Here is a 14,973-nt window from a genome sequence, read left to right as displayed (position 1 = left end):
GTCAAAGAAATAAACAACTATCTGACATTTAGAAGACATCTGAAGGCAGCCCTGTTTAGGGAAGTTTTTAATGACTGTTTTAATGTATTTTTAATCTTTTGTTGGAAGCCGCCCAGAGTGGTTGGGAAAATCCAGCCAGATGGGTGGGGTATAAATATATTATTATTATTGTTGTTGTTGTTGTTGTTATTTCCTCTTTTCCCTAATTCTTTCCTTTCTGAGATGGATGGATATCCTTTCAGTGATCAGTTTTGTGACATCGTAATCAGGACTCACTAAATGTTCAGTTTTGAATATAATATGTTCCATTCAGAATATATGTATATAGCTCTTGCGTTGGCACCATGTATTTGGCATGCTTTGACCTGAAAATACCCCTGCACGTATCGATCTAGCTAGAACAAATCAAATGCTCATTGGACTATGCTAAGTTCTTTTGGGAAAGGAATGAGACATAGGTAATCCAAAGAACCAGCAGAGTGTATAATTGCCAAGTGTATTAACTCTTAATTTATTCTTGGGAAATAATTAATAATGGGTTGACCTTGCATGTGAGGTCAGTTCCACATATGAAAAACTACCTTCACTGGATGCTTGTAAACCTTCACTGTAGTCACAGCAGATACGAGTCTGTCTTTTAAAAGCAAATTCACGATGGCCCACAGTGTCTCATGACCAACTTATTCTGAAACAGAGGGGTTTCAGAAACAGTTGATATGACTTGGATTGTTCAAAGCAAGCAGATTATTATTATTATTTTAAGATCTCTGCCTCAGCAAGTCATGGATCTCAGTGCTATACTTAACTGTGGCAGACAAGTGATGGATTTTTATCATATACAAGAGTTTTTAAAGGAACAGCTCATCCAGAAAAAGATCTGAGATTACCATCACACCAACCAGGAGATTTTTTTAACAATGATAATTTGTTTTATCAAACCTAAACTACACACATGGGTATATAAAAAGAAAAGCATTTAGGAGGGATAGCGGAGTTTGTTTTTCAGGGGTAAATCTAAAGGAAAACATATTTACTGGTTCACAGCTGAAGCATGTGCCTGTAGACCGCAGACCTAGACACCACAATTTCCTGTAGCAGTAAAAGTTTAATTACGGCAGTTTTATTACAGCATGAACCTTCATCACAATACATAATGCCATAATAAAATGAGTTAGCCTTCAAGATGCCAATGGGCTCTTCTGCTGTTTGTGCTGCAAACAAACTAATATGGTTAGAAGATGCCTAAGTGGTACCATGGTGTTATTATTGCATGAATCTCTTGCCAGCATAGAAGCACACAAGCATCTTAGTGTGTGAGGACTGTTCATTGAGAATTCCTGGCGCAGTCTTTGCGGAACGTGAAAGCAGTTTCCTGTCTTACTGCTTTTGTGTCATGTGGGTTTGGCGTAATCTTTAAGGAAACGTTAAAACTCCAATATTTAATCACTTGCGTTTTTGGCTTGTGTGTCTACCAATGGAATTCAGCATCTTCTGTTGCAGATCAACCAATGCGAAGGGTCAGGTTATTTTAAGCTAATGCCATTTAAGGGATTTAGGAATCTGGGACGCTGAAGTTTTTGACCAGCATCAAAAATCAATGCTCCTTTTGGAAAGCTGACACCTAGTGGCCTTTTCATATAGTGCTTGGTTTGATTTGTTCTTCAGCATCAAAAGTTGGTCGTTCCACGTGTGTGCCCCTTGTGTGTAAGCCATTACAGTGCTGTCATTTTGTGATGTTTATACTTGTTAACCCACATCTAGTTCTTTGCCACCTCTACCAGCAGCTCAGGACCTCAACTGATAAGTTTACTCTGGTTGATGGTTTTGAAAGTGCTGTGAAGTTTCCAAGCAGAACCAATGATGAAACATTTTGTGACTCCAGGACACTGATGGAGTTCACACATTACAACACTAAGCCAAACCACGGCTTAGCACAAATTAGCAGCTATGTGTGTTCCTGGACCAAATATTGTGGCCGAAGTGCTCTTCCTCTAGTCCTGCTGCTCCCATGCTACCCAGGGCTAACCAAGGTGTCTTCCTGACCCAAGTCTGACTGAAATGGATCTAGATAAATATAATAGCTTTGCTACTAGTAGACAGTAATCCCATATTTTAGGTTTCTTGGTCTTGCGAGCGTTTTTTAATTTAACACTTTTGGGATTCTGAGTATCAAGAGTTGTGGGACCCTATACCTCCATTTAACACCTTTCAAAAAATGTTCACTTCTTGAAAGAATGAAGTGTAAGAAACACTTGAAGTATTCTCTTTCATTTTGATTTTTGTTGTTTTTGTTTAAAGAATGGATTAGAGGAATACAATCATTTGGGTTTATATCCCCCTTCTTGTCTAACCTTGTATGGTTGTTCCAAAATATCCTTCTTGGTGTTCTGCAATGTAAAGCCACTTCCAGCATGTTTTAATGGAAAGCTGACTAGCCTGTTTAGCAAGCACGTCAAAAAGGAATGTTTGTCTTAGGAAACATTCTGTGAAATACGAAAGATGACTTTTCTTCCACAGTGCAGGACTTCTTGTTCCTTTTGTAATGCACTGCAGGCCACCACTGTACATGATGGAACTGAACTAGCAACAAACCATCTAGACGTACATTTTAGATCCAAGCTTTCTGAAAGACTGTATTCCCTCATACGAACGTGCCTGGCTTTATATACTTGAGGGAGGCCTTTCTCTTCGTCCTGAGAAGGCCTTCTTCATGGCTGCTCCAAAACTTTGGAACGCCCTCCCTAGAGAAGTTACTGATTCCATCCGTGTACTGACTGCTTTTAATGAAAGGGCTGGTGTTGTGCTGTTTTTACTGTAATTAGCGGTATGTTTTTTAATCATGTATGTGTGTGTTTCAATTTTTGTTGTCGCCCCCCCCCCCATTTTTAGCTGTTCTTATTTGAGCTGTAAACTACCTTGAGTCCCTGTCAGGGAGAAAGGCGGTATATAAATAAAACAACAACAGCACATATTACCTTAATTCATAATGTTGGTTTTTATATATTTGTGTAGCGGTATTTTTGGGAAACATGAGTCCTGATTTGGTTTTGGGGTGGTTGTGGGGTTTTTTTGAAAATGTTTTAAAGTACAGTGGTACCTTGGGTTACATACACTTCAGGTTACACACGCTTCAGGTTACAGACTCTGCTAACCCAGAAATAATACCTCGGGTTAAGAACTTTGCTTCAGGATGAGAACAGAAATCGTGCTCCAGCGGCGCGGCAGCAGCAGGAGACCCCATTAACTAAAGTGGTGCTTCAGGTTAAGAACAGTTTCAGGTTAAGAACGGACCTCCGAAACTAATTAAGTACTTAACCCGAGTTACCACTGTATAAGTAAAGCTAGATGGTTTTAAAACTAGCATTCAGCAAGGGGCCGACCTTTTAGACTTCCACAGTATTTTTCCTCCCTAAAACTCTTTCCAAGCTTCACCACTGCCTTGCTCTCCAAGCAGTCTTCATAAAATACTTTTGTTTGTTTGTTTATATGTTTGTTTACTAAAGCAAGCAGCTGGTCACCCAGTTTCCCATCTTTCCTTATCAGCATTCTTTTTTTCTTTGTAGCATGCTGCAGATTTGGAGAAAAAGCAGAACGAGACAGAGAATAGGAAGTTGCTTGGCACGGTTATCCAGTATGGCAATGTTATTCAGGTATGCTGCAGCTGTGTTTCAAGAAGTCTCCGTGAACCTGGCACCCATAATTCTATGCAGCTGTATATGCCACACAGACTGGCTTGAATTGCCATGAAGTTGCAACTTCCTTGTTTTGCAAGTAGAGATGCACAAGCATCATAGGCTTTCTTCGACTCACAAGAGGTTGTGCTTTAGTGAGCACTTGTTGCCCTGTGTTGTCACAGCACTTTGGGCTTTGTACTTTTTATCCATATATATGTAGGCATTCTTCTAAGGGGTTAATGTGGTGCAGCACCTAGAGTGATGGGTTTGAATATGAGAGGCACAGGTTAAAATCCCAATATGTAACATATTTTTCCGTGTATTAGACAATGTTTTTTATTATAAAAAATGCTAAAAGCTTAACAACTCTGGGAAATCTCCCCCCATTTCCTTAATTTGGGGTCCCAAAAAACAGGGGTCGGCTTAAACACAGGGGGGTGTTATACACGGAAAAATATGGCACTTGGAGGGTGTTAGATTGGTTGCTAGTTTTTGTAGCCTAGGCATCTTTGTAGCCTTTAGCATCTTCCTAAAGCTGATACAAGGGTATATGCAGTAATAGCTGTAAGGTATTTATAAATATACTGAGTGAACATTTAATGCTCTTTATAGCACCCTATATAGCTCTTAATTATATTGGTATTCTACAGATTTTTACTCCATAGTGAGCAGTATTCCTTCAACTATGGAGAATTTTGGGTAGGAGGTTTCAACTTTTAGCTTTACTACTCCGTGTAAGAAATGTCTTGGGATAATTAAGGGGGCCTTAAAAACCGAATTGTCTTCTGCTTTCATCCTCAGTATGAACTGTACAAGTACAGTATGTACAAGTACAGTATGTGAAAGCATTAAGGAACAAAAGGAATTTTCTCATCGTTCCTGTGAAAACTTTGACTATTGTAGTCAGTGGGATAAAACTTTTTGTTTTGTTTTGTTCTAATTGTGTTTGTGGTGCCCTTCTTTCTCTTTCCCCCTTTTTTTCTTTTTAACTTCTAGCTTTTGCACTTGAAAAGCAACAAATACTTGACGGTAAATAAGAGACTTCCAGCTCTGCTAGAGAAGAATGCTATGAGGGTGACTCTGGATGAGGCTGGCAATGAAGGGTCCTGGTTTTACATACAGCCCTTCTACAAACTGCGTTCCATAGGAGATAGCGTAAGTTTACAGGATTGTCAGAGAAAACGGTGTGCGGTGCAATATATTGCAAAGCTGTTTCGTCAGTAGCTTACTTTCTTGTGATTAATTAAATGCACAAGAGTTTATACAGTATACATGTCTCTTTTTCCTGGACTGAAGAGAGTGGGAGGTGAATTGCTATGGCAACAAATGTTTTGGAAACAAGGGACATTTTTTAAAGACTGGAACAGTAGCCATCTAAATCTCCACTTACTTCAAATGGTTATGAAAACACTTAAGTTATTTTGTTGATGTATTAATTTGTTCTTAAGTTAAAATATAGCAATGCGCCAAGCATTTAGTTTCCCCATCATAAAACGATTGGGAACCTTTTTTAAAAAAATTACTTTCATTGCAGCAAAAACTGGAGGGAGGGGGCATAGCACCCATGAAAGTTGTGTGCCCAAATTAGCATTGGGGGACATCCTCTGTTGTCTGCCCATCTGCACAACAGAAATCTACTTGTGCAACTGGATTTCTTGTTCCCCCTTTCTCCCTCCAGCCCCCTGGGCACCCTGCAAAATCTGCTCCAAATAGTTTCTTAATCCTCTGGAGCATAATATGGAGGCACTTGCGTGGGAGAAGAGAGGAAGGAGAAACCCTGTTGGATGTCACCCATTCACTTTAAAGTGTCATGGTAGTCTCCATTGGCTTTTTCTGTAACAGCTTAGCATGTCTGCCCCTCAGTTACATGGGGCTAGTATTGTTCATTTCTTTAAAAGTTGTATATATCCCCTTCAGTGGAGCCGAATATGTAATAGTTTGTGCATTTTAAGAATGAAAATATTAAAATGCATTTCAAAGCCTGGGGGAATAAAAATCCATTTGCCTCTAACAATATGTGTCAGACACGTCTCTCTAGGGAAGGAAATCGACCTACGGTGCCTTCCCTGAGAATGTGCACCCTCTGATCACTGCACACCTTATCTCAGGCAGGTTGGCAGTGGTAGGCATTCCTTTAAGAACCTGCGTCCTAAGTGATATATTGTCCTACGTGATATATTGAATTGTGTTTGGAAATGGACCTGAAGGTTCTTTTAATACTATTGAGATGCAATCTCTAATCCAGGACTGATTTATGAGAATGTATTTTGCTTTGATTAAAGTTTCCAAATAGTCTTCAAAGACAGCCTAACATATAACATAATATATTAGGCAAAACCGGATGTTACTAGAACATACTGGCTAGGCTGCCTTTGTCCAATAGAGGCTACAACTGACACGCCAACCTAGTCTGAAGAAAGGCAGAGAAAGACCTAGGCCACTTTGAATACAGCCGAATCTCAGAGTACCCCCAAAATACTAGCTCTTTGAGGGAGAATTCTCTCTCTCTCTCTCTCTCTCTCTCTCTCTCTCTCTCTCTCTCTCTCCAGGTAACTTTCCCACAAAACACTCAGGGCTGAATTTCAGTTTATTGGCCTTCATCCAGTCCATTGCTGATTCCAGGCTTTTGTTGGGAATCTTTAATGTGGCGCATTATAATTCTTTCCATGACCTTGATTTTCCACATAGGTGATTCTGTGGCAGAAGATGTAGCACTGAGACGTTTTTAATATGTTTTGTTTTGCTTTATGGAAATAACATGAAGGACATGGCAACTCTAGTATACTGTTTCTTGATAGTGATGGTAGATAATTGGGTACCATAGCTGCGAGATTCTGAAGCTGATGAAGTTTTGATGCACCTGTTATAATAGTGCAAGCAGGAAACACAGCCAATTACTGTATCAGTTTGGTCAAAGCATTTTAAATAGCCAGTTTTCAGGAGAGGCTCCAGATTATATTGCCATACATATTTTTGTGAGAGTGATTTAAATGTAGCTTTATTGAGGATATGAACCCTCTTCAGGCATTATTTAAATGTGTTTGTTAATGTATGAGGAACAGCAGCAGGGACAAATGCATAGCCTTTACACTTGGTTTCCATTTCTGTCGCCTTCCAAATTATGGAAGGCAACAATATGGCAGGGAGAGCCTCCTGTCTTCATGGAGACTCCCTGTACCTGTTAGACCTCTGATTGTTCAGAGTTCTGAAGTGCCCTGGAACCTACAAAAGGTTTCCTGCTTCAGGCAGCTGCCTTCCATGAATGACTTGATAAGCAGCAAACTGTAATGATAGGGGTGGTGTAGCTGGTACTTTCCATCCTTGCTGTCTCCCACCCTCCCATGTGTGCGAACGCTTTAAAGTAATGTCTCAGTACTGCTGTGGAAATACTGCTCAAGAGTCGAGAGCTTCATTTAAAATGCATTAAGCATTATTATTTTTAAAGAGAGGTTTCCGTGACTCATGATAACATGCACTAGCGAAGGCGGATGGCATCGCTGAAGTAAACTATTGTTCGCTATTTTGCATTTTTGGTTATACTTTTTGATGTTGTTGAGTCATGTCTGTGAGAGAGATGATAAAATAGTTTAATCTCTGAACTATTGTGGATGGAAAAAGACTCACTTTGTCAACTTTCAGATTAACCTCGAAGTATGAATGCTGGTGGAAGGAGCACTAGAAAAACTGTGCCTCTGTCTTGAGTTCCATTCTTTGATGGTCAAACAGTCCATCCGAAACTTTGTTTTTCAAAGTTTCCATGAGGCAGAACTGAGCAGCAGCTGGTTGTTTTATTTGCAGAGATCGTGGCTCAACCATTCTGTGTTTCTTTTTCCCCAAGAGGCAAAAGCGCAACCTGAAACCTTCATGTGCACCTGAAAGTGCCTCATTTGAATGTTTGCTAACTCATCCCACACTCCATCTTAAAACTTAACAAGATGTGGATATGGAGGACTTGACAAACACCAATTGTTGTTCTCTCTTTCTTTCTCTCTACCCTACCTGTTTTGTTTGTGTGTGTTTTAAATAAAACCATCTAGCCTGAAGAAGAGTTCTGGGAAACTCAAAAGCTCACACACTTTTTCATGACATTTTGGTTGGCTTAATAATGGCATTACTCTGAAATGAACTTGTAGAAATATTCTTTTTATTATTCATATTATTTTCTGGATTTTTATCCTGCCCTTCCTCTTGAACGGGACAAAGGGTGGCAAACAGTATAAATACAACAACATAAGTGGAGGACCACAACCAAGAAGGCCCTGTCATGTGTCAGTGTCAGCCATTCAGCAGCACCACTAACAGTGGGCTTCCTTCAGAAGGTGACATTTTAGGATGCTGCTTGGGTTATCAGGCCATTTATGGGTTAGTACTCTAGCACTAACACTCTTTAATTGCGCCCTGAAGCTCACTGGTAGGCGGTGCAGCACTTTCAGGACCAATGACACACAGCTCCATTGAACTGTGCCATGCATCAGCCTGACAGCCTCATTCTGCATCTGGCTAATTCAAGCTAATTCAAGGGCAGCCCACAAAGAGAACATTGCAGTAGCACAAACAGGAGGTCACTAGAATTATAGGGGCAACACTGTACCTTTACTCTTTTGTTTTTCAGGTCGTCATAGGGGACAAGGTGGTATTGAATCCTGTTAATGCTGGCCAGCCTCTGCACGCCAGTAGTCACCAACTAGTAGACAATCCTGGCTGTAATGAGGTAAGTTAAAACAAAGTACCCAAACCAATAAAAAATTGTTGTACTATAAACTGGTTTGCAGATTAACTGGAGTGGGTTTTTTAAGCTGCAAATAAAGAGTATAAATGAGATGTTTCAACACTTACATTAATAGTAATACTACATTAATAGTAATATTGCTATGACACATTTTTCATCTGTAGCTCAGTTAGCTTTACTGAAGATGTTATTGAAGGACAGAGCCGTGAATTGACCACTAACAGCAAAATTCCCAACTTGCTTATGCAGAAGTAAGTTTGCTAAATTCAAGAAACCTACCCATGTCTTCTCAGAAGTAAGTTATAGTGATTTCAATGGAACTTACTCCTAGGGAAGTTGGGTTAAGCTTACCTGGAGACAAGCCCTATTGAATTCACCTTGGATCTACTTCTGATTAGATATGAGTAGGATTGCACTGTAAGTCTTTTCAAATTCTGAAAACTGCATAAGCATGTTGTAAATTTTGCTGAGCAAACTAGGCAGCTACATTCAAGTTGTTCAGAATCATAGCCTCAGTAAGGTTGTTCAACTAAGCTTTGTTGTCTGTTTCTATACCTGTCTCCTAAACTGTAAAGATTCCCTGTAGTTTTGGCAAATGCTGCCACACTTAACTATGCTGCATGAGTGAAATTAGCTTTGGGAGTGTTTGCACTTTCACCAGAAATTCCATTCATCAGACATCTCTCATTAGATAAAATGTAAAGAAATATACAATAATAAGAGCACATTCATTTGTAAAAAAGGAATATACAACGGGATAGACAGGAAGTCCAAAGTGTTGGTACATATATGATTTTGGAATAGTTTTTTTGTCCTTGTTTCTTTTCTTTAGGTATATAAACTTTGCATACATGCTGAAAATTATAATAAGCCTTGTGATGTAATATGATAATGTTTACTGATGTAACATAAGAATGTTAATAAATAAATAAAACTCCAAAAAAGGACAGCTCCCACCATGGTTAGCAAGCTCTTAATGAGAGAAATTCCTAGTTAGCATCAATCATGGTTTCCATTACCATTCCAAATGTTTCATGCACACTGCCACTTCCCTTGCAAAATTTATATCACCAATGAAGCGTGTGTGTGTGTGTGTTGTTTTTTTAAAAAAGGCAACAGCTGAACAAAAGTATTTCATAACAAATCATGTGTCTGCATGTTTCTGTTTTAATTGCTTATGCTTGCTTTTGTTACAGGTGAACTCGGTGAACTGCAACACAAGCTGGAAAATAGTCCTCTTTATGAAATGGAGCGATAACAAAGACGATATCCTGAAAGGGGTAAGATGAACAATGCGCCTCATTGCTAGGTTTTAAATTTTAAAAGTATTTGTTGAGCTTCCTACCCATTTGCCTTCTCATTGCCTTTGCAGGGAGATGTGGTGCGGTTGTTTCATGCAGAGCAGGAAAAATTTCTGACTTGTGATGAGCACAGAAAGAAGCAGCACGTCTTCCTGAGAACCACTGGGAGACAGTCAGCTACTTCTGCAACTAGCTCAAAAGCTCTGTGGGAAGTTGAGGTAAAGATGGGAATAGAGATTTCTGAATAGGTTTGTTATGAGTATTGCCTTTATTTAAAAGATAGATGGAAAGCTCCACATACACCAAAGCTTGTTGCGCTTCCCATCCTATATTTTTTCCCCTACCTGGAAACACTGTTTAGATTTCAAAAACAGCAACATGTTCTCAAGGACAGGTTATTAACTGGATTGGATACCTGGCCACCTGGTGTTGTGCCTGGAAAGCTAGTGAACACTTTAGGAGAGCTTTACCCCTCACCCTTGTCTCACCTAATTTCTGTTACACATTTCAGGTTGGCTTGATGTTCAAGCAGTAGGCTGGTGCTTAAACTTCCTTTCCACCTGCCAGAGCGGCATTTCAGAGCAGCACCTGCAGACCAGGTTAGAGGGTGCTAAAAACAAGCCCTCTAAACTGTTGAGGCTAGGAGGATGTTGTGTCACAGTTGTCTTAATAGTCCTCCTCTTGACCAATTATGTCAAAGAGAACAACAACTACCAGACTTTAGAAGACTTTAGAAGGCAGCCCTGTTTAGGGAAGCTTTTAATGTCTGATGCATTACTGTGTTTAGATATTTTGTTGGGGGCCGCCCATAGTGGGTGGGGAGGCCCAGCCAGATGGGCGGGGTATAAATAATGTTGTTGTTGTTGTTGTTGTTGTTGTTGTTGTTGTTGTTGTTGTTATTATTATTACAGTGGTGCCTCGCAAGACGAAATTAATCTGTTCTGTGAGGCTCTTCGTATAGCGGTTTTTTCGCCTTGCGAAGCAAGCCCATTGACAGCTTAGCGGATTAGCGCTATTAGAGGTTTAGCGGCTTTTAGCGATCAGCTGATAAGCGGCTTAGCAGCTTAGGGAAAGGGGGGGAAGGGGGGGAAAACCACAGGAACTCGCAAGACATTTTCATCTTGCGAAGCAAGCCCATAGGAAATTCGTTTTGCGAAGCGCCTCCCAGACGGAAAACCCTTTCGTCTAGCGGGTTTTCCGTCTTGCGAGGCGTTCGTCTTGTGGGGCACCACTGTATTATTATTATTAATTATTTATTATTCACAGCACCATTTTGCCTGCACAACATTTATTGTGGCACCAATAAATGCACAGTATACATCTCCACAAACAAATACATCCCCAAATATGGATGTTACATTATCTATCTGCGAGGAGTCCAGGTACCAAATATAACCCTTTCCTCCAGAACTCAGTCCTCTTCACCTGTGGTCATAGAACCACTCCTTCATGCTCTCACTCAAGGCAGGTATCCTCCGACACCAAGCCATTTTTTTTTACACTCACTGGTGCCAATGTTTTATCAGCGTAGCATTGCTACTCATCATAGGAATATGCACTATCACAAACATGTTGAGATAACCAAGCACTTTTTACCTGAAACCTTTGGAAATATATTTTGTCATAGCTGTTTAGACAACTTTTTTCTTGTTGATCGTCCCCGTTCTCTTCACCCTATCTGTTAGGTTTGGCCCATTCTCTTGTTCACCCTCTTAAGGTCAAATGAGAGGTGGTTTATGGAAGGGCATCTCTTCTTATTGCATTACAGGTAGTACAACATGACCCTTGTCGAGGTGGTGCGGGATATTGGAATAGCCTTTTTCGGTTCAAACATCTTGCCACTGGACACTACTTAGCTGCAGAGGTCAGTATCCCGAGAACCTTTTCCTAACATGCTGCCATCCTCCTTTATTTTATAGGTACTGTTACTCAGGATAAGTGCTGGGTTACTAAACTGAGACTTGGAAAGAATATCTTAATCTGAAGGGGTCACAAGTTAGGCAGGACCGACATTTCTTTGAATTAAGCTTGAAACAAAGACTAAACTCTCTCCATAAGTGACTTTCCTACTATAGAGTTCTGTGGATGTACTTTAATAAAAAAGTGCCCTGAAAACCGTGATATCTTGAACTGGTTGATACAGTCACCTCAAAAAAGATGTTGTACAGTTAGAAAAGGGCAGTCAAAATAATCAAGGGGGTGGAGCTATTCCGCTGTGAGGAAAAGTTGCTGCCTTTGGGACTTTTCAGTTTAGAGAAAAGATGAGTGAGAGGTACCATAAAACAAGTTTATAACATGATGCATTGCATGGAGAAAGTGGATACAGAAAAGTTTCCCCCCCTCTCCCATAACACTAAAACTCATGGGCATCCGATGAAGCTGAATGTTGGAAGACTCAGGACAGATAAAAGGAAGTTCTTCACATAGCACATAGTCAACGGAACGCTATCCGACGGAAGGCAGCCATGGGCCACCAACTTGGATGGCTTTAAAAGAGGATTAGACAAATTCATGGAGCCACAAGGCTAGCGACATTCACAATGGCTGTGTTCTACCTCCACTGTCAGAGGCAATATGCCTTTGAATACCACTTGCTGGGAATCACAAGTGGACAGAGATCTGTTGTATTCTTGTCCAGCTTGCAGGTTTCTCACGTGCATCTGGTTTGCCACTGTTAGAGCAGGATCCTGGACTTAGATGGGTCATTGGTCTGATCCAGCAAGCTCTTCTTATGTCCTGCACAAATTTGTTCATATTAAAGAGCTGAGCCAGCTCACTACATTGATGGGTTTTTCTTTTTTCTTTTGCTTTAGCCTTACAGTTGCTTAGCTTGCTTTTGTGAGTGGCTGGCCATAGCATGGCTATGATAGCATTTTATGAATTTATTTATGCTCATTGTGTACTGTGTTATAGATTTTGGGTGGGGGGAAAGCTAGTTGTTATTTTGACCTGCTTGTGATTCTCTTCCATCAGGTAAATCCTGACTATGTGGAAGATTACCAGGAATGTCAGTCCTCAGTAAGTATAGGCAAGAGTATCCTCTTGCCTCTAATCAAGGGGTGCTGACCAGTGCTCAAATTATTGGGGGAGTGGAAGTTAAGGGGGCCCTTAACAAAATCCACAAACTCAACCCCTGCCTACCCCCCAAATTTTAGCTAAATTATGCCCCTGATATGCTTCTAGAGTTTCTAAAGTAAGTCTCTAAGGGGGCAACACAAAAAATAAGGGGGCTAAGCCCCGCCTGCCCCCTGTAATTTGAGCACTGGTGTTGACACAGGCCCTGGTATGATTGGCAAGCATGTAGACAAATCAAAGCTTACTGTGCAATCCTAACCATGTCTACTCAGAAATAAGTTATATTTAATTCAGTGGGGCTTACTCACTAAGCAGGGTTAGTATTGCAGCTTTTTGTTAACCTCTTAATTGATGAAGTATTTAACATGGCGTTTTCCACTGCCATCTCTAGTGATACTGGGCTGTGGTAATCATTAGTTACCTAGGTAAGATACCTAGCTAAACAAATCTGCTATCCTTCTGCCTGCTGTAATCTCACCTTTATATATCCAAGCATGTTATAAAGCCCTTCTTACACCTTGGTTAGAACAGTGTTTCTCTACCTTAGAAACAGGGAAACTATATCCCTCCATTGAAATTGTAGTCACTCTCCACTCTTGCTTGTAATAAACGATGTGTCTGTTGATAAGTTTCCAGAACAGTGAGCAAGCATTTTCTGTGCTGCATGACCAGAAAAAACAAGGAGCTGAATGTTCCCCACTCCTGTCTTTCGGAAGTATGGCATATGCAGATGCTGATTGTCCTCCAGACTGTAGGAGGTTGAAGGTCATGTCTCCAATGTATGGATAATAGTGGGATGTGTGTGTCAGCAGTTGAATATGCCAAGCTAGCTGTTGCAGTTCGAAATGCTTATGTGGTGCAGGGAGCACATTGTGTACGAATAGTGGAGGTGAAACTGCAGATCTTTGTCCGTGAATTGAGCGGCAGCATTTTCACAGGGTTCTAAGCACTTGGAAGCGAGATGCTGTAATTAAAGGACCTCAGGAAGTGTAAGTGTGTGTGTGTGTGTGTGTGTGTGTGTGTGTGTGTGTGTGTGTGTAAAGAGAGACAGAGAAAGTATATGTATAGATACAGGAAATTGTATCCCATCTCCTGATTGAGGATATTGTGTAGGACAATGGGAGTGTCAGTAACCAGAAGGACATGATTTCAGTGCTAAATTAAGGAGACTTGTTCAGCTCTTTCAGAAACTATTAAAAGGTTTCTAATGGTGGTTTGTGTGCAGCAAATCACAGAGGTGGGTATTCTGTGCTGTTCATTCAGCGCCGCTCGTTTACTGGCTGAAGGAATACATTAACAAAATGGGGGATTGAGGTGGTTCTAAGAGATATCTCCCTGCAGCCCCCTCCCCCTGCATTTAGGACCTTCCAGAGCAGATTTAGAGGGTTAGGGAGCCTTTAGGAAGCAGCACCGAAGATTAGCTCCCTCCCCTGTACTAATGACAGTTTCCTTCCTGGCAAACAGCATTGGATTACCACCCCAGACAAGACTGTCTCCTATTTAGAGTTGTGAACTTTTGGGGAGGGCGGGGGAATTTGGAAAATCCCTTAAGGACACTTATCAAAAAAATGTAACTTCTGGAAAAAAAAGACTGAGGAAGTTCAATAACATGTTAGTTTCATTACAAGGTTGCTGATTTCAGATAATTTTTAAAAAAGAAATTTTGGGGTTTTCCCCTTTCTGTTTCTACATGCTAATGCTGTGAGAGATGCTTGTTTCTCATAGCTATTTCCAGCATTTTATCATGCTTTGCCTTCTGCAACACAGAACTTGGGGGACAGGAGGAGAAGGGGGGATGGGAATGCAACTATAAGCAGCAATTGTAAGTTGTTTTTGAACTGTTTTAAACACTCTACTTTAATTGCTGTAACCTGCCTGGGGACTTTGCATGAAGGGTGGGTAAGTCTTCACTGCAATCATCATTAATATGTCAAACCCAAATTCTCTTTACCACTTAAGGTCCTGGAATGCATGATATAGGCTGTCACACAAAATAATGCTGTTCATATATATTTTATATGGCTATGAAGAAGGGTCCTGCAGAATGTTCAAAACACACACATGAAGCGCCCTAGCCCTGAACCTAAATATTAGTGAAGGGGGGAGGAATTAAAGTAGTTCCCTCTTTGCTTTGCTTCCACCCAAAACCCCTTCCCCCACTTTATAGCTGTGTTAAACAGGGTAAAGGTAAAGG

General features: G+C 40.6%; 1 protein-coding gene across 8 annotated transcripts in view; it reads left to right on the top strand.

Annotated features, from left to right (window-relative positions):
- Positions 1 to 14,973, top strand: part of ITPR1 (inositol 1,4,5-trisphosphate receptor type 1) — a 199,093-nt gene that overhangs the window by 63,904 nt on the left and 120,216 nt on the right. For 6 of the 8 annotated variants that reach the window (XM_081901283.1, XM_081901285.1, XM_081901284.1 and 3 more), the window contains 7 exons: positions 3,564 to 3,650; positions 4,671 to 4,829; positions 8,287 to 8,385; positions 9,600 to 9,683; positions 9,776 to 9,922; positions 11,473 to 11,568; positions 12,678 to 12,722. In XM_081901283.1, coding sequence (XP_081757409.1) covers positions 3,564 to 3,650; positions 4,671 to 4,829; positions 8,287 to 8,385; positions 9,600 to 9,683; positions 9,776 to 9,922; positions 11,473 to 11,568; positions 12,678 to 12,722 — 717 coding nt within the window. The remainder of the gene's footprint in view (positions 1 to 3,563; positions 3,651 to 4,670; positions 4,830 to 8,286; positions 8,386 to 9,599; positions 9,684 to 9,775; positions 9,923 to 11,472; positions 11,569 to 12,677; positions 12,723 to 14,973) is intronic. The other 2 variants (XM_081901286.1, XM_081901281.1) reach the window with 1 other exon arrangement.

This window comes from Podarcis melisellensis, assembly GCF_964234715.1.
Source record: "Podarcis melisellensis genome assembly, chromosome: 2".
Lineage (NCBI taxonomy): Eukaryota > Metazoa > Chordata > Lepidosauria > Squamata > Lacertidae > Podarcis > Podarcis melisellensis.
Note: the sequence above shows the minus strand (reverse complement) of the source record. Positions and strands in the feature narration are given on the sequence as shown.